This window comes from Mesoplodon densirostris, chromosome 9 (genome assembly GCF_025265405.1).
Source record: "Mesoplodon densirostris isolate mMesDen1 chromosome 9, mMesDen1 primary haplotype, whole genome shotgun sequence".
Lineage (NCBI taxonomy): Eukaryota > Metazoa > Chordata > Mammalia > Artiodactyla > Ziphiidae > Mesoplodon > Mesoplodon densirostris.
The window spans coordinates 18,023,936-18,044,405 of NC_082669.1; the positions used below are offsets into that span (position 1 = coordinate 18,023,936).

Consider the following 20,470-nt stretch of genomic DNA (forward strand, 5'->3'; position numbering starts at 1 on the left):
AGAAAGGACATCTAAAAAATCCTGGTCTCTAGTCAAATGTGATGACTGACTGACTCAGAATCTAGCAGTTTAATCACTCTAGAACATGCTGATGTTGAACACCGAATTTAGCCAACTTTCCACTTCTGGTTCAAACTCATGTCCTCGTGCTTTTCATTTGGGATAATTTATCTTCATTTAAGAACTTGCCTGAGCATTATTTATTGAGGGATTCAGTTTAAAATTAATAAATGATGTCCATAAAATTGAATATCCAATTTAATTTTTGAAAAAAATGAAAAATATAACAGAATCAAAACATTAAAAATAAGTACACTCACTACCCATTCCAGTAATTCATTTAAGTTGTATCAACTATAGAATAGGAAAAATAAATTCAGAAGTGTAATTACTTTAAAATACACTACTTCCATTTCTGTCAATATTTTACATTTATGTATATATTCTAGTGTAAGCAGAAATTCTCTCTAAAAATCTCCTTAAAATCTTGAGGTGCATATTAGAGCCACAGGCAATATCTGACATATAAAATTGCAGTACAGGCCTTTCAAATTTGGCATTTCACTGGTACAATACAATGACCAACGTGTATAATCACTGTACAGTGCCTAGACATTCCAGTAAGAACCATTATTTTCTTTAATGTAGAATGATTAATACATATTCTACAAGGGGCAGTGAGGTTTAGTAATTCTATTGGGTATGTCCTGACATAATTTTCAAATTGTACAATAACACAAACAACTTTGTTAAGGCCATGTTTTATTTGCTGATTAATGGACAAAAGGCAATGTAATTTATTTTCAAGTATTTTCTTGAAAGTCTGTGCTCATAAAAATCATGAAAAGTTGGAAAGACTGTTAAATCACTGAAACTTTAAATATATCTTACACAATCTTGTTTGTACAAAAATACAAGTTAAATATAAACATAAAGCAATCATGATAATTTTATGCAAATCTGTTTTATGTGATCTTCAGTTATATATAAAAGTTTCTTGGTTCTGTTTGTGAAAAGATCAATACCAGATTGAATTACTATCTATTGGCAAAGGGCCCTAAAAAGCTTACTTTAGCAATTATCTTTTATATGGTTAAGAGCATTTCCTAATTTGAGATCACCTAAACACTGGAAAAAAGAAAAAATGAAAAGGGCAGTATGTCCATAAACCAACAAATAATGTGGCTGTAATGTATCATAAAACACAAAGAAACCCCACACATCTGTACAATAAACATTATGTATTACATACTCACACACACAGGTGTATACGTGTGTGCATGCACGTAAACACACACACACGCACACGCAGGCACACACACACATACCCAGTCATAAAACAAAGCCTAATGAGGTGTTGCTTCCAGTTCGATATTCAGCTGTGCATTTTTTCTTACTTCATCAAATGAATAGCTTTTTGTCACCTTCCCATTCTTGAAGACAGTATGGAGAAGATCCTGCACAAATATAACAATATTAAAATTTAATGATATTAGACTATCAAACAAAATTCTTAAGTAATGCTTTGATGAATTAGGTTAGTCAAATACACAGAGATGTTGATAGTGTTCAAATTATGAAATGATTTTATTCACAAAGAATGCTGGTAGAGCAGGCATGATCTAAAATGGGATGTAGAGATATCTAACCTTTAGGGAAAGGAATGATCTGAGTTGTACATTCTTAAAACAGTCCTCCTTAAAGGAAAAATGAAAAAACCTAGTTGACCCATCTGTTTTGTTTCAGGTGGAAGATGCTTACTGCTTTGGTTGCCCAGAAGAACTGTGGCTGTCACTGATAATCATGACTGACAGATCAGCAAGGAAAGCCTGCCAGACCTTCCTCGTTCCTAACCAAGACTCAACACTGATTAAACTTCTCAATTTGGAATTTACTAAACTTTCTAATCACGAGTTTTGGCCTTAAAGAAACAAGCAAGCAAACAAACAAAGCCAACACTAAAAACAAGCAACCGAACCCAAAACAGAAACATAAATATTGATTTCTTGACTAATGCATAGCCACTGATTTTAAAAACTCTTGTGTATATTCCAAAAGTCATTGATACATGTAATCCATTTGATCCACACAAGGATAAAACAAAGACAAATGAAGAGAATTAGGACCAAATTCCCTTTCGAGTCTGGTAAAGCCATTCCTGTCTCACTAAGGAATTATCTGCCTCTAGCTTCTCTTGAAAAATCCATAGAAGTAATCTACTGTGCTGAAGTTTTCCATCTCGTCTGAAGGTGAGGAGCATACAACATTATCTAACAATTTTGTCATTATGTTGTTTCCTTTTTATCCTACGATTTAAAAAAAAATTTTTTATTGAGGTATAGTTGATTTACAATATTAGTTTCAGGTGTACAACATAATTATTTAGTATTTTTAGATTATAATCCAGTTAAAGTTATTATAAAATATTGGCTATATTCCCTGTGATGTACAGTATGTCTTTGTAGCTTTTTTTTTTTTTTCGCGGTACGCGGCCCTGTCACTGTTGTGGCCTCTCCCGTTGCGGAGCACAGGCTCTGGACGCGCAGACTCAGCGGCCATGGCTCACAGGCCCAGCCGCTGCGCGGCATGTGGGATCTTCCCGTACTGGGGCACGAACCCGTGTCCCCTGCCTCGGCAGTCGGACTCTCAACCACTGCACCACCAGGGAAGCCCATGTAGCTTATTTATTTTATACACAGTAGTTTGTACCTCTTACTCCCCTACCCTGCCCCTCCTCGCTTCCCTCTCCCCACTGGTAAACACTAATTTGTTGTATCTGTAAGACTGTTTCTGTTTTGTTATATTCATTTGTTTTATTTTTTAGATTCCACATACAAGTAATAACATACAGTATTTGTCTTTCTCTGTCTGACTTATTTCACATAGCATAATACCCTCCAGGTCCATCCATGTTGTTGCAAATGGCAAAATTTCATTTTTTTTAATGGCTGAGTAATATTACATTGTATGTATGTGCCACATTTTCTTTATCCATTCATCTGTTGATGGACACTTAGGTTGCTTCCGTATCTTGGCTATTGTAAATAATGCTGCTATGAACACTGGGGTGTATATAGGTTTCAAATTAATGTTTTCCTTTTCTTTGGATATACACCCAGGAGTGGCATTGCTGGGTCGTATGGCAACTCTATATTTAGTTTTTTGAGAAGTCTCCATACTGTCCTCCATAGTGGCTGTATCAATTTACACTCCCACCAACAGTGTAAGATGGTTTTCTTTTCTCCACACCCTCTCCAGCATTTGTTATTTGTAGACTTTTTGATGATGGCCATTTATTCTGACAGGTGTAAGGTGAAACCTCATTGTGGTTTTGATGTGCATTTCTCTAATAATTAGCAATGCTGAGCATCTTTTCATGTGCCTGTTAGCCATCTGGATGTCTTCTGTGGAAAAATGTCTATTCAGTCCTTCTGCCCATTTTTAGATTGGACTGGTTTTTTTGATATTACGTTATATTAGCTTTTTGGATATTTTGGATATTAACCCCTTGCTGGTCATATCATTTGTAAATACTTTTCCCATCATGCAGGCTGTCTTTTTGTTTTGTTGATGGTTTCCTTTGCTGTGCAAAAATTTTTAATTAGGTCCCATTTGTTTATTTTTGCTTTTATTTTTTTGCCTTGGGAGACTGATCTAAGAAAATGCGACTATGATTTATGTCAGAGTGCTTCGCCTATGTTCTTTTCTAGGAGTTTCACGGTATCATGTCTTACAGTTAGGCTCATTACTGCTTTTGACACATTTTATATCTTTTTTGTTTTGTGTATCCCTGAACTACTTATTGCAGATATAGGTGATTTTACTGTATGTCTTTTAAACTTCCTTAGTATATGCTTGATTTGCTCCCTTTACTATATATCTGTGTTTACTGATGAGGTATTTCCTTTTGTAATTATCATGTTTCTAGTTACAGCGTTTTTCTCCCCTGTTTAGATTACTCCTATTAACATTTCTTGTAAAGCTGGCTTGGTGATGCTGAATGTTTAGCTTTTGGTTGTCTGTAAAACTTTTGATATCTTCAAATCTGAATGAAAACCTTGCCAGGTAGAGAGTGTTCTTGCTTGTAGGAAGAGAGTATTCTTGGTTGCTGTCATCACTTTAAATATATTGTGCCATCCCTCTGGCCAGCAGACTTTCTGCTGAAAAGGCAGATTATATAGGCTTATTAGAGTTCCCTTGTAAGTTGTTGCTTTTCCCTTGCTGCTTTTAATATTCTAATTTTTGCCAATCTAATTACAATGTTTCTTGGTGTGGTCCTCTTTGGATCTGATCCTTTTGGGGCTCTCTGTGCTTCCCCTTCCCAGGTTAGGGAACTTTTCAGCTATTGTGTCTTCAAATATGTTCTCTGCCCCTTGTTCTCTCTTCCTTCTGGGACTACTACAATGCAAACGTTAGTTGCTTGCTTGATGTTGTACTAGAGGTGTCTTAAACTGTTCTCATTTTTTAAATTCTTTATTCTCTTTAGCTTCAGTGATTTCCATTACTCTGTCTTCCAGTTCACTGATCCCTTCCTCTGTATCATTTCATCTGTTGATTCCTTCTAGTGTATTTTTAATTTCAGTTATTGTATTCTTAATCTCTGGTTCTTTATATTTTCTGACTTTTTGTTACAAACTTCTAAACTCTCACTCTGGTTAGCCAGTCTTTTCATGAGTTCTTTGATTATTTTTAAGATCATTATCTTGAACTCTTGTATGTGGTAGGCTGGTTATGTTTTCTGACCTTTGAGAAGTTGCCTTTTGTAGAAGTCCTCTGTGTCCCAGCAGTGAATCCCTTCTGGTCACCAGAGCTATATGCTGCTCTAGGGCTCCTCCTATGTAGGTTGCTTGGGTCCTTCTGTTGTGGCAGACTGACTACAGCAGGCAGTCTGGTAGATGCGGCTGGCCCCCAGTCTCGTTGGTTGCCAGGCCTTGTGTGTAGACTGTTCGCAGCTGGTCAGTGGGGCTGAGTTATAAGGCTGCTAGCTGTGGAACCCTGGGGGGTCCTGGGGCTAGTGTCAGCCCACTGCTGGGCAGAGCCAAGTCCTGAGGGCTGGTGTCAGACTGCTGGTAGGTAGGGCCAGTTGCTAACAGCTGGCTGTGGGGTCCAGGGTGTCCTGAAGCTTGTGTTGGCTTGCTAGTGAGTGGGGCTGGATCCAAGAGCAGCTAGCTGAGGGGCCCAAGGTGTCTCCAAGGTCAGCTACTGGGTCTGACTCAGGCTCCTTTCAGACTACTGCTTCTGCCCTGGGTCTCAGAGCATGTGTAAGTTTGTGTGTGCCCTTTAAGAGTAGAGTCTCTATTTCCCACAGCCCCCTGGGTGTCCCAAAATAAGCCCTGCTGGCTTATCTTCCTGGTGCAGGACCTGCCCCAGGCTGGAGAGGCTGAGGTGGAGCTCAGACCCCTCACTTCTTTGGAGGAACTTCTGAAATTATATTCTTTTCCTGGTGATGGGTTGCCCACTTGCAGGTGTGGGTCTTGACTATACTGTGACTCTGCCCCTCTCACCTGCCTCGTCATAGTTCCTTCCTTATAGCTTTAGTTGTAGATCTTTTCTGGTAGATTCTGGTCTTCCTCGTCAGTATTTGCTCTGTAAATAGCTGTAATTTTGGTGTGCCCATGAGAGGAGGTGAGCTCAGGGTCTTCTCACTCCACCATCTTGAAACAATCTTCTCTGTCCTTGTGTTGCTTCAAATCACACTGCTCTTGCTGTGACATTTTCTTTATGAATTTAACTTTAATCTATTGAGGAAAGGTGGTTCCTATTAAATCAAAAGGTCTAGATGATCATAAATTGATTAGTGACTCAAATGTTCTCAAGTATCATTCACATACTCTTAAAATCAATGCCTTGTTTTACTCATAGTTATGACCATGTCTAAAGTGACTTTTGTCCACGTGTGATAAACCAATTCGGCAAAGTCTTCGTAGTACAAGAGTTAAGTGAAGGCTATGCAAAGAACTGCGTAACAGGCTATATAAAGGAATCTAATTCTAAAAGTTTTAGGGACTTATACATATTTTTCATTAAACAGAAAAATCATATTGTATTAATTCTGGCTCAAAATCTTAAAAGAATGTAATAAAAGTAACATAAGCAAAATATGTGATATGGTATAAAGGATCAAAAGTTAAAAACATCTGAAGTAATAAGTTAGTGTGTTTATGTTTAGTGTAGACCCTCCTCTGAGTATGAATATTCATGAGTAATTCTCCTCTAAAAAAGAGTATTTTCCTTTTCAATCTGGTGGCTTAAAAACAGAAATTTTATAACTATTGAGTTCAGGAATATAAGTGTACTTTTGTATGTTAACAAGCATAGAGACTACTTTAGCATTACTATACATGTTTCTAGTTTGGTTGACTAAAATCAGAAAACTTGGTTAAGTCTAGGTTTCACCATTTATTAGTTATATAATCTGAATCAAGTCTCATTGTTTTCACATCTTACACTACTAAGATAATGTAATTTGCCTTTTTTAGTCATTAGAGCTGCTGGGAGAATCAAATCAGACTAAAGAAAACCACCTGAACTGGATTCTATTGTTTTGAAAAAGGGAGTTATCTTTAACAACATTTTAGCATTTGGATAGCCCTTCTTTTATCTAATAAAATTACCAAAGTTTTACTGTAACATAAATAGCTATGAGTAGTCTAAGAACAGCATCCTTTAAGTATTTTTAACTATTCCTGTTCAGAAACGATTCACTGCTAATTGGCAATAAGAGTAAGATCAAATATACGCACTTACTGAAGCTCATCAATCACTCCCTGCTGCTCACTATGTAGAAAACCATAATTTTTTTGGAATGTTACAAAATATTTCACCCAATGTATGTAAAAGTCTCATATTTACTATCTAGCCATTTCTTGTTTTTCATCGTATTTTGGAAGGCTAGGTCAGCAACTGTAAACACTTTAAATAAAATAGAACATAAAAGCTTCCTTTCTTGGGCTTCCCTGGTGGCGCAGTGGTTGAGAGTCCGCCTGCCGATGCAGGGGACGCGGGTTCGTGCCCCGGTCCGGGAGGATCCCACATGCCGCGGAGCGGCTGGGCCCGTGGGCCATGGCCTCTGGGCCTGCGTGTCTGGAGCCTGTGCTCTGCAACGGGAGAGGCCACAACAGTGAGAGGCCCACATACAGCAAAAAAAAAAAAAAAAAAAAAAAAAAAAAAAAAAAAAAAAAAAAGCTTCCTTTCTTAATTTGAAGAGTCAACCTACTACTGTTTAAAAAACAAACCAAAACAAACAAAAAAACCCCCAAATCAGCATAGATACATACATGACCATATTCTTCAAGGTCTCCTTTTCCTTCCTCAAGTGTAACAAAATTCCCTGCTGGTGTCCTATGCAAAGATAATCGGCCCTTTTTGGACCTTTTGTTGGGATCAGCAACCGGGTCCTTGAAGACATTAATCTGGAATCCAAATTAAGAAAGTTGGAGAAATAGAAGACTAATCACCAGAAATGTTCACTCAACTCCCATTTAAAAAAAAAAGTGTGTACATAATTTATATACATTTTAAGGCACTTTGTATGTATAATTAAACCAATCCACACGTGGCTTTTAGAGATTCTAGCCTGTTTTGGAGGACAGAGTCCTCTGTGATGAAAAAGGTATGAACAAAATCCAAATCTTGGATATCCTTTCTTACCAGTGTAGAATACTAATACTCCATCTGTAGTAAGTCTTTGAGGTTAACAATGGGACCCTTAAGGTATCTCCTTTTGTATTATGCCTTGCCCTTAAACTGATCTAAGTATAGCACACGTGTGTTACTGAAAAATCAATCTATGTCAACTCAATTATATAATCTGTGGCAAGGGAACGAGGAGTTTACTATGATAAAGCCTTTCCTATTTCATAACCTTTTCCCTTTCGTTACTTTTTATTCTATTACCTTGTTACTGTCAGAAGCAAAGAAGACCTAGAGAACCTAGAGACCTAGAGCACAGTTTCAGGATCAGAAAGGAAGCAGCAACTGGAGATGGCTATAAAAAGAGAAGCAGAAGAGGCAATCCCAGAACTCGCCAAAGAAAGATGGTGGTGAACTAAGGTAGGGAACCAACCCATGTTTTCTTAGGATCCCCTACACACACCCTTTAATACACAGACTCTCAAGAGCTTATGAAGAGCTAGGGAGACTGCTGTTCAGCTGCTTGCAGCTTGAGTTCCCTTGTTTTAAGGCTACCAGAACATGATTCTAGTAACACAACTCAAACGTCACAGTTCACCTTCCTAAAACATTCTTTGACAGTGTTTACATATTTGCAGTGTTTACATACGTGATGGCTAGGTTAGCTGACCTTCTCATTCAAATATGGTCAACTTTTTGATTCAAAGGTATATACTGAAGTAGTGGAAATGAATTGACCTGCATCGTCTCTCTTAAATAATCTCTCATTTTCCCAAATCTCCATTTTTTTCTGAAGTCAAGTTATCACCCCCTGTCTCTTTTCATTCTTTGTTTCTGCCTCAAGGTCAGGGGTACCTGACAATACAGTAACAGTTCAGGACCATATTATCCTTGGACTATTGCGTTCAATAAGTACATTCAACATACATACATAAATATTAACAACACAAGAGTAAAAGTTCAATGACATACCCCAAGGCCATTGGTTACAACATAACTACATTTAAAGGAACAATTCAGGAGATCTCTTGTTAACTTCTGTAGCAAAGCTCCACCAGAACCGAAGGAAACATTTTCTATACTCCATTTTTTTTGCTTCATGCCTTCCACAATCTAGATTAAAAATAAGATATAAATAAATAAATAAATTTAAGCCAAGTAATTTGGAAGAGGAAGAAGCTAATTTTCCATGAGCCATATTGATGAATAAACCATCCAAAGCTGTTTTATAACACAGTAAATAATGAGATAAGAATAAGGTCTACACAAAGTTCCATTCCACTCTTTTCTTTTAAAAAGACCCACCAACCCCAAAAAGGGCAGCACAAGGAATAAGTGTAGAAGGAGGGGATTTCATTCAAAGTTCCTGAATTTGTGTTGTAGTCACAGTGATTGTGGTTTAGGTTGGGGGAATGGAGGAAATGAGAGGGAGAAAAAAAAATAGCTATAAATACCTAAGGTTACTTGAGTAAACTGTCATCTACCTCTTGCAGTTACTGCCCAGATGCCAGTAGCACAAGCAATGGGGCATGGACGTGTGCCCCAAATTACTAGATTCTAGAAATGACACTCCTCATCATTAATAAATCTCAATACATGTTATCACATGTCAGTGCATGTCATATGTAATGGGGCATTTAAAAGTCAACGGATATTGGTGGTAAAACAGTGTAAAACACCCTCTCCTGCGTAACAGTTGAGACACTGGCAGTCATCTTACTCTGGCTGGTACTCCAGTGCCGTCAGCAAAATTAAGAACTGACTGGGTGTTACGATTTATCATTGGATCATGTTTTGGGAGAATGATCATCTAAAAGCCAGAAAGAGAGACCTATATGAACACAGAGTTCCAGCAACTAGAATAGTTCTTGCAAGGGACACATAATTTAAAAGTGACATTAATTTATTAATCTACATTATTATCAATATCATTTGTATTTCTTTTTCCTAAGCAGGACTTATTTATCTAGCATCTGTCTTCTTATTTAATATATTCCATCACTTTTGTGGTAGAAGGTGGCAAATAAAATTTAATAACCATTTTTAATTTCATAAGAATAGTCGAAAGGAAGTAACTGGAAAGTCCCGTTTCATTTTATTTAAACAGAACTTTCAGAAGTGATCAGAAAATCATAAGCAAGTTTAATAGTTTTAAGTGAATCATTAATATAAATTTGCCATATTCCTCCCAATACCAAAAGTCTCAAACTGACCTTTTATCTAGGCCTTATTTTCAACCTTGCAAGACACAAATAGATAAACTCCAAGGACCTTCCATTTTTAACAAGCCCACATTTAAAAAAAAAAAATCTCAGCCATCTAATTCTCCTGGTATATGTCAGGAATCAAGATGGAAACATATACAATTTATTTTAAAATGATTCCTTAGGCTGTATATAAACCCAGTCTCATGTCTTTTATTATTATACCTGAACCCAAAAGTACTCAAGGGCCCTGAATTCAGATTTATTTTTCACTGAACTAACTGTAAACTAAGTATAACTAAAATAATAATAAAAACCTTATAAAACACAAAATTAAGGCATGTTCTAAAAAGTGAATTTCAATACGAAGAAATACAAGGAGTAGGACAAAAAAATAGAGGAGAAGAAATGGAAACAGATAAAGATGGAGGGTAAGGAGATTTGGGTAAAATATATAGAGAAAATAGTTTCAGAACTGTCACCTGATTTTAGGTAAGGCTCAGAAGCACAGGAAGGAGTAAATCACAAAGAACAGTATCACCTAATGTCATATCTCTGTATTTTAGGACCAATTTCTTTAAGATATCCTTCCCATATAGCTTTGCCAAAAGTTGTGAAATTTAGACAATTTAAAGTTTAAGTGAATTTTTCTATTAATGTTACAGGAAATTATGGAATTGGAGTAAAACTTACTTTTTAAAAATACTTGCACAAACAATCAGAAGGAAATCTGACTAGACATAGCAAAAATGCTATATGAATTCCTTTTCTTGCTTCTAAAGACTTACTTTGACCCACCTCCAGTATGAAGAAAGCAGGTATTATTACCCTTTAGGTAACGAGCGCATCCGCATGAACACCAACTATTCATTCTCTGACCATTCTGTTTAAGGTTTCACCAATGCCAGAGAATATCTGTCTCAATATTTAACTTCTTGCTCATGGAGTTTAAAAAAAAAAAAAAAGTTCAAGTTCTGAACTGATTCTCAACCTTAAAAATGCATACACATTTCCAAAGTTTATTTAGAAAAACAAAAAGAAAAAAAAAAGAAAAAAAGGAAAGCCAAAGAGCTTCAGTTTTTAAAGGGAAGTTCAAATACCTGATGGAACAACCGAACTTAAAGAGCTGCCCCTAAGAACAAGGAAGGGTAGGTATAAGCAATGGGAAGCGCACTGGGCTAATGCGTATTCTGATATACAGTACCCTGCCCACATTTCTTCATCTGAAAGGGGGATAAGTATGTGTGAGGGTACCTGCTACAATGGAGGTATGCATACTAGTTCTTAACTGATACCAAGGTGAGAAACCTTCAATTCAGCTGAGCGACAGGACAACAGCAATTAAACATGTCAGCTGAGATTTCTATGCTCAGGTCCTCCTCCTTGCTGCAGATTTTTCTTGTTTCTTCCTTCCTTGTCACATCAAAGCCTTAGAAGAGCTGGGGGGAGTTTCCACTTTTCTTAAGCAAGGCAGTTTGGGAGAGTTGGTAGTAGAAACCTCATTTCTGTTATTGCAAGACATCTATTCCAGACATCATTTTCGAACTCTAAATGCATATCGCCACAGAAGTACTGATAGTTATATGCAATAGTTCTTACTTTTATTTATTTAGTTTAATTTTTTTTTTGTTTTTGGCCACCCTGTGTGGCATGTGCAATGTCCCCGACCAGGGGTGGAACCCTTGGCCCCTGCAGTGTAAACATGGAGTCGTAAGCACTGGACTGCTGGGGAGGTCCCAATAGTTCTTACTTCTAAATGAATCTTTGGAAAACAAACTATTTATAATTTGGGTACTGACCTTAATCTAACCACACTGAACTCTTTCAAACAGAAGATTCCATCTGAAACTATATGCATTAAAATTTCAGTGCTTTATAGTAGCTGACAGTCTACAGCGTGGTATCGCTGATAGTCTTTAATTTTAATACCTAAAATACTCCAAAAAACCTGAGTTCCTTAGAAGCTTATCCGAGAAACAAAAGAGGAAAAGTTTTAAGATAGCATAAAACTTATGCTATTTGGCTAATAAATCTAACAGTAATAGTGGTAACAGTCAATGCTAAATTTAGAAGAGGTGACAAACCATTCAATAATTTTTGAAAAAGCACAGATGAATATCATTCAAGTTTCACACTGTTAGAGTAATATGGAAGCTCCATTCTATTAAAACTGAGACCTATTTGTACAGTGTCAAGACTTTTTGTTTTATATACAAAAAATATTCCTTGACTGGCATTTTCTTGTTTTCTAGTGACACTTCTTTGGGCTCATCATCCAGGGTAGCCAATGAGGACTGGCAGTATGGTTTGGCCGGTACTTCTGTATTTTAAGTTAATATATTTTAAATATACTTCTATATTTTAAATTTTAAGCAAGTAACAGAAACGGCATAAACCATCTTAAACACTTATTAAAATAATCACAACTGTACTTAAATTATTAATGTGTTCTTTATCAAACTAATAAAAAGGAGTTTAATTATAAGGATTGCTTTATTGAAACTTTTAATATAAAATACGTACCTCTTGTAAGGTATTAATATCTACTCCATCCCCTTGAATAACTCTAAGATAAGGTGGCAGCAACTTGTAGCCCTTTGAGTTCTCAGTAACAGGGAACTTCTTACCTAAAATATCCAAAACCTGTATGGAAAAATACACACCCAAACACAAAATAACTAATACTGAAAAACAAGTGTTAAAGCTTTCCAAGGTTTAAAAAAAAAAACAAGATTGTTAGCAAAGCAAGGTCGAGAATATAAAAATTAATCAAATTAAGTTTTACAATACTATGTATAAGCCTTCTAAACTTTTGTCTCAATTCCTTTTGATTATGTTAGAAACAGGCATGCAATTTTCTACCAAGTCAACTTATACTGTAAAGTGGCTCAGAACACAAGTAGTTTTCCCTCACATTTTTCAAATTAGATTCAGGAAAAAAAAAACCTTTAACATTAGGAGCTTACAATGGTAAATATAATATTTTTCAAAGGTATATAAAACATCATTTAAGAAACATGATTATACTTTTGATTTGATTTTTTTCTGCTTGTGCCCAATAATTTAATTTGTCTGACATAACTCAAACACGAATCCACCTGAATTACAAAGTTCAAAGAAATCATGATATGCAGATAAAGCTGGAAATGAAGCATATATAACCCATAGTTTCTCTGAGGTGCTTCTCACTTAACAATGACACCCATTTTTTAAACCAAATTGCTTAATATGCCAAGTTGTCCCACTTATTCATTAACTACTGCAAGTTTGGGAGCAGCTGAAATACCTCAACACTGACTGAAAATTCCTCAGAAAGCTTGGTCAGAGATTCCAAAGATCTACCCAACAATCACTCCCTTTTCCTAAATAAATTGGTTTAAAATTCTAACAATGAAAACATTCCATACTGATAACTTCGTTGATTCTTGTTCATATTTCAGGCTAAGATCAGACCTTCAGATGGCCTATTTACTTAACAGGATAGGAAAAGACCTCCTTGATTCTACACCCCACTTTCTTAAGGGGTAATTCATCACCTAATCATCAGCTGGGAAACAGTGTGGTAAAGAGGGAAGGTGATAGCCACAAAGACCTACATTGGATACTTGGCTTATTTTACATGTCATGTGACCTTGAGCAAGTTTATTTTAACCTCTCTAAGCTGGTTTCTTTGTCTATAAAAAAGAGATTGTAATATTGATCATAGGATTTTCATAGATTAAATAATGACACAGCTAAAGCAAAGCACACACAGCACTATATTTTTCTAGTTGTAAGCATCAATAACCTGCTCTTATTAGTGCTTTTCAAAGAAGGTAAACCAAGTCCTAAACACTAAAAAAATGCAACAAGGCTATATTGAGAATCAACAGTATCTCTAAAGAATCTCTACTTGAAAACTATTTTCAAATTATTTTTATTCCACAGTACATTGCACATATTTCTTTTGCACTAAAAACCTTCAAAGGTATAGCAATGATAAAGGAAAAAGAAAGAAACCACAAACTTGGTAACCAAATCACAGGACTGGTTAAAATGGTAACACTATTAAGTAATTTTGAAGGTAAAAAGAAAATATCTATTCAACAGTACTTAACTGTTTCTTTGACAGTATATAAATAATCCATAACTCTGGATATCCCTTCTCTGTTATTAATGCGTGACCTTGGGCAAATCTATTACTCTCTGGGTTGCAACTCTACAATAAGGGGACTAGTCCAGAGAGTTCTGAAATAGTGTGTGTATAAATGAAATTAAAAGTAGTGTCGATGCTGCTGGTCTATAGGCACTTTATAGTCAACTTACGTATTAAAATTTACCTTTAATACAGTGTCAAGAGGATTTCCAGAATCAGGTCTGATTATTAGTGGTGCCTCTGTACTTCTTGATACTATTAAATGTCTTAGATCTTCACCCCAGATTTTCTCACACGCATTATAAATGTCATAGCTATCGCTGACCACAGATACAGGCACTGATGAAAATTGTGTTACTATATGTTCAAAAGCATCTTTTTCATGGTCCTTCCCCCAAGCTGTTATGGTACTAGAAAACAAAATGAAAATACAGATTTACTTAGGCATACACATTATATGTTCCTGAATCATATCTCATGTTTACTATACTACACCTTCAACACTGCAGAGAAGGTGAGTGATTTAGTTTAATAAATGCACATCAAAAGGTTAACGGAATATCTGAGCCAAACCACTCCTTGGCCAATTTTGAAGACTATAAGTAATCTCATTCCTCTCCAATAGTTATTTAAACTCTTAAGTCATGTTCAACCAACTATAAACTACGTTATGTTCGTTTTTAGTATTCCTGAACCTACCCATTTAAAATGAGTGAGCTAAAAAGTACCTGCTGCAGACACTTTCTGCATTATACTGAGATGTTAGAAGGAATGAACACATACTCCCATTATTCTGCTAGGCCATGCAAGCACTTGGCTCCCTTCTGTGCATTTTCAAAACCATATACCAATAATAGTAGGGACACATTTTATCTTTCTTACATTTCAAAATCTTACACTTAAAAGCAATTACTTAGGCAATTATTTATACTATACCATGCATAGATATAGTAAACTAACTCTTTACCTGTTATATCTCCAATTGGCCAGTAACAGGTAGTCATTTATTTCACTTACAGATTATCCACTAGTACTTAATATATGCTCCGGGAATAAGAATTATAATATTTAGTTTCAGCAAAACGTAATTAAGATGGGAAATAAAGCGTGTGAGTTTCTATTAGGCAAGAATGATTATAGTGATTTTTACACTGTCCTCAATAATGGTGGTTCTTTTTGAAGAGATTAATGACATGTAACCTAAGTACTTGCTGGTTAACCAATGTATAATATCAATAATTTTAAAAATTCTTAAAGAAAACTTCATAATGAATTTTAGAATTGTTACCATTTTCTCATGCCAAGTAATTTTTCTTTCTCCCTAATTTGCTAGTCTTTGCCTCTACCCCATTTTCCAAAGAAAAATAATGGCAAGTAAAACAACCCATTCATTTAACCCCATGCAGATATAAGATTATCTCAAAACTGTTGGAAAAGTCATACTAATTTATTTTTGAAATTGTTGTTTTATTCTTATTTTTTTTTCTAAAGGACTGAAGTAAACAACTTTTCTTATACTGGGGATGGCAGAGCATGCACATTTCAGGGGTATAAAGACTTAGCTACCCAGAACTACTCTCATCTGAAATGGAGAGATAGCATACTTATATAAAACTCATTTTACAGTGAACAAAGTAGCTATGATGCCAACTCTCCACTTAATGCAAGTAACTGCAGGCTAAAGGGAAAATTAAGACATGGATAAAGAGAAGCCCCTCCCTCATATCAAGAATTGCTATGGTCCCCTTTATAAGGGAGAGAATTAAGCTCAAAGAGTACCAACACTGGAGAGCTTTGCAATGTAAGAACAAACTCTTAGAGTTGAGAGGTCACTGTTTATGCACTTATTTTTTACTAGCATTGTTATCAATACAGTCAACTAACTCTGCTATTTGTGTGTATCACGTCTAGCAAACTTAATGGTTCCTTTTTAGTCTTTATCTTACTTGCTTTCTCTTTGGCATGTGAACTTTCCTGAAGCTTTCTTTCCCAATGACTTCAGTGACATATCCCATGTTTTGATTTTTTCCCCCATTCTTCTATGGGTCCTCATCAGTCTCCCCTAGATGCTCTCCTTTCTCAATATGACCTGGGGCTCTGGTCTCTCTCTACACCTCCCTGTGTGAAAAACACTCAAAGCTTTTAAAAAATACCTTTGTAGTGAGTTTCCAAAATCTGTACTTTAGCCCAGGTTTTTTTTTTTTCTGGACTACAGATCCATTTTGTTAGGGAGGAAAATTAGTTTTTTCGTCTCATCGTCCCACAGACATTTCCCATAGCACCCTCCACATAATCTAATCATAATAACATCTAGTATAATATTTGGTATATGGAGATCATAAATATTTGTTCAATGAATTCTACTTAATTTAATTTGATACCTTTCCAAAGTTTGAGGAAGAGTTATGTAATTGAATATTTTCAAGTCCAGATTCATATATTCTTTAAGAAAATATTTATAACAATAATGGCAATGTTCTAAATTTTAGTGTTTTCTTATTTTAAAGTTATCTTGGGTGTTAGTTCATTTTCCCTCAATGACCTTCTGATGTAGGAGATGTAACATTTTAGCTCCTCCTTTTGTTGCGTTGGATGGAGGAACTGAAGAACAGAGAGATAAATGACTTGCCCAAGGCCACCCAGTATGTCAGCTGTAAGGTCACTCAGATTTCCCAACTTTCAGTCTAGAGCTCTTTTCACTATATTTTGCTGTTGTTTAAACGACTTGTCTATTTTAAGAACATCTGACACATTAAGGAGTCAAATTTGCTGATGTAGTAAATATTACGAGACTACAAAAATACAATAGATTTTCAACCTGTTTTAACATGAATGCCCTAAGGAAGATATCATCTTTATTCTCAGATGTATAGTATCATACTCATGATGTTATTACTTTGAAACAAAAGCATCAATGAAGAGTCTAATATATGGGTACTACAAGAAGTTTTCTTAAAGGTGTACATATATCTAAGACCAAAAATAAAAATACTGCAACCCTAAAATCCTGGTCTGTTAATGTCACTCTTATTTTCCCAGTTTCACCAGTCTTGAAACTTACATGTGAAAGTATTCAAGTCCCTACTAACAAAGCAATGCTAATATACGTTAGCTGAATCTACCCTCTGCTGAGCCCCAATTCAGATCATCACGCTCCAGCAGTTTCACCTCCCAAAGCCAATGTTCATGTTTATCCCCTTCTTTCCATTTATTTAGCCACTTGGTTCTGAACCTCATCATCTCTCAAAACTACTGCAACAGCTTCCTGTAAATCCTCCTAACTTTTCATTTCTATTTTTCAATTCATAAGAGAGCCTACTATTAATCTTTCTACAATAGTGCTCTGATGACATCACTTCTTTGCTCAAAAACTTCAATGCCCACTCCCATTTGAACATGGACTTAGAATAATCTAGCATGATGAGCAAATAAGTTAACATTCAATATCAAAATAAATTTGAGGGTGTTTACTAACCTGTCTTTCCACTCTACCCTACATTCCCTACAAAATCTCCCTTATTCCCTAAACACATCCATATTTGCCTCTTTCATCCTTGCTCTTTCAGGACAATGCTTAACACATGGTAGGCGTGTAATAAATACTTAGAGAATGAATAATCTCCTAATGTCTGCCATTAAGTTTTACCAATCATTCAAGAAGTCAAGGTTTGCGTACCATCTCTATAAAACCTTTCCTGATCCAACCCTACCAGTGGAACATGAGCCTACTTCGCCTTCCTTTGCACTGCTAGAGCACTTTAATTGTACCTCTTTAAAAGCACTTAACAGAGCACAGGGCTGCTGGTGTACTATTTTTAATCCAAAAGATAGGATTAATTCTTTATATCTTTCTATCCCCTGTAGCACCCAGTAGACTGCCTGGGATCAAAGCTCAGCTTTATTCACTGCTGGTTTTAGCACCCTGCAATATTCAAGTATGAGTAGAATTTAATAAACTGCCCTGAACTAATTACATTAAATAATTTTTGTTATAAGAACCAGAAATAAGGTTTGGCATACATTTTAAAAACTCCACTAACTTTCAATAAAATTAACTCTAGGACCAGAGCAGCTGTAGCCTAGATTATAATTTTGTCTTCTAGTTTAACTTGAGATGTTTTAGTAAAATCAGATAAGGAAGCGTAAGAAGACTCTAACACTCTTCCTTTCATCAAAAGGGCTAACTTGCTCATCTACAATTGAGGGTACTGGGTTCAGAAGATAACTTCCAGAACAAAGATAAGTGAAGTCATGTAGAAAGCAGGGAAAGGGAAAACTGACCAGGTTTCACAGTGAGTGCTTCTAGACTTAATGAATACAACCTATCTGCACATGGCAATAGAGAAGCTGAAAAAATCCTTAAAATAAAACCTACAGAGCAATATATATAAGAGCTGGAAAAAAGCTCCTAAATTGTTTCTATTAGGACAGTTACAAGTTCTCTACCTCCCCGAGACCAGTCTTTATACAGAGTATGAATACTGAATTAGTATTGCTTAAATTCATGAAGATTTATTGTACTACCTGGCTCTGTAGTTAAACAAAACATCACTGAGTTACAAGAATGAAAAAATTTAGTTATAGAAAACCAAGGTTAGATAATAGGAGGATGAAAACAGAATTTTACCTGTGTTCTGCCGCTGGAACAGAATAGCCTGGAACAGGATCTTTCGTTCCATAGTATTTTTTAATTAAAGCAATTCCTGCTACTGTATCTGTTCCTTTGAAGTTAACCAAATGAGCAGATGCTCCTATGCCAGCAGTCTGGAAAATAAACCATAAACCAAAATCCAAAAAAAAGAAAAAGACCCATACTTGAGGTATAGAGCATAGCCCCCAAAGCAATTATTGTCTTCAGTTATTCTTAAAGAGATTTTTAACTATTATCAGAGATAATAGTTTCTTATTGCAAAGATCCAGTTTTTCCTAAATATTTAAGGATTCAACTGTTACCTCCTCAAAGAGACCTATTTAATAGTGATCCACCCCCACTTCCCATCACCTCCTTTTCCCTTACTCTGCCTTGGCTTCCCTGTAGCATTATCTGACATCTGCTAATATTTATTTTATCTGTTTATCCATCTGTCCATCCATCCATCCAATACATAAAGGACAAGGATGTTTACTGAAGGCTTTATTTCAGGTATTTCTAAAATAGGCTAACACATCTTAGGTATTTAATGTATATCTCTGACTGAATCTCTGGAATTTCAAAATGTGGCCGACTTAGAAGCAAGATCAATCCCAGTAACTTCCCCAAAACTTTACAGTGGTAACCGTAACCTAACCGACAATCCACATTTTATTAATTGAAGTTCACTTCAGTTTCTTACCTCTTGGGAGGAGACTCCTCTGTAGCCAAAATCATGTAACTTGTACTCCAGACCATCTAAGTTACCAGACGTTTCTAACAAATATTTGGCCAATATTTTCTTCTGCTCTCTAGAATTTGTGGCCACTGTGATTGGATACCAGGACTGAACAAGAATAGTCTGTAGTAATAAAATCAACCACAAACATTAATACATAAAAAATTGGGTTCTTTCTAAGGAAAATCCTAGCTTTCTCTGGAGGTATGTCCTGGACTTCCATACTACTAGAAATACCAATTGGACATTTCAACTGTATGGCAGGACGCCTACCACACGCATTTCAGATACAGTGCCGAGCTCAACTCTCAAATCCGCAACACAAAGGATAAGCAAACTCAGTCCTTAACAGTAGAGAATGTCAAATTACCTATTTTCCATCCAAAGCTCCAAAGAAGCAAATAATATTTAGAAAGACTATCTGTGATGAAGGACCAATGTATTTTTTTATTTTCAATCTATTGTGGACCAATAGTTTTATAAAATATACTCACACTTGGATGTTGAGGCAATTGCCATAAAAGTTTCTAAATGCTTATCCTTGATTTCTGTATTTAATGTGGACCTGCATCAGAGAGTTCATGGACCAGCACTGGTCCTTGGACTACATCTTAAATAGTCTACATCTAAAGAAGTTATTTACTTACTCCTATAGGTAGTACTGGATCTAATTTTTCCTTGGATCTAACATGACTACTGGTAGGTTATGTACTTGAGGTATTTTTGTGTAGCACTAGACAATTCTATTCATTGAGCTATGCTTTATGTCCTTGGCTTTTATCAAAAGTCATTATAAGAGAGCCACATGAAACATTTCTGCATATGCTATAAACTTGTGAGGTTGCTATTTTGTAACTCAGTTCCTACTACACAGGTTCCCAAATGAGGAAATGAAAGAATTGCTGGGTTCCTACTTTCTGCTAAGAACTGTCCCTTGGTTTCCCCTTTTTCCTTGGCTGCCAGGAAACTCCAAAGGAAGTCTGATGCTTAATTACAGCAACTATACTAATTATTATAGCTTAGGAATTCACTCCTCCATCCTAGGATCATAATTTTCTATCTTTTATTTTGTAAACCAGATAGTCTGTTATTACAAGCAGCTTCAAATTTGTTTTAGAAAGAGCTGCTAA

At 35.9% G+C, this 20,470-nt stretch overlaps 1 protein-coding gene across 1 annotated transcript in view; it reads right to left on the reverse strand.

Moving 5' to 3' along the window:
* Positions 1-306: 306 nt before the first annotated feature.
* Positions 307-20,470, reverse strand: part of NAMPT (nicotinamide phosphoribosyltransferase) — a 37,757-nt gene continuing 17,593 nt past the window's right edge. Inside the window, exons 5-11 of the mRNA XM_060108556.1 lie at positions 19,305-19,463; positions 18,599-18,735; positions 14,156-14,381; positions 12,360-12,479; positions 8,605-8,745; positions 7,278-7,412; positions 307-1,457 (exon numbers count right to left, since the gene is read on the reverse strand). Of these exons, the coding sequence (XP_059964539.1) occupies positions 1,347-1,457; positions 7,278-7,412; positions 8,605-8,745; positions 12,360-12,479; positions 14,156-14,381; positions 18,599-18,735; positions 19,305-19,463 (1,029 nt within the window). The 3' untranslated portion in view covers positions 307-1,346. The remainder of the gene's footprint in view (positions 1,458-7,277; positions 7,413-8,604; positions 8,746-12,359; positions 12,480-14,155; positions 14,382-18,598; positions 18,736-19,304; positions 19,464-20,470) is intronic.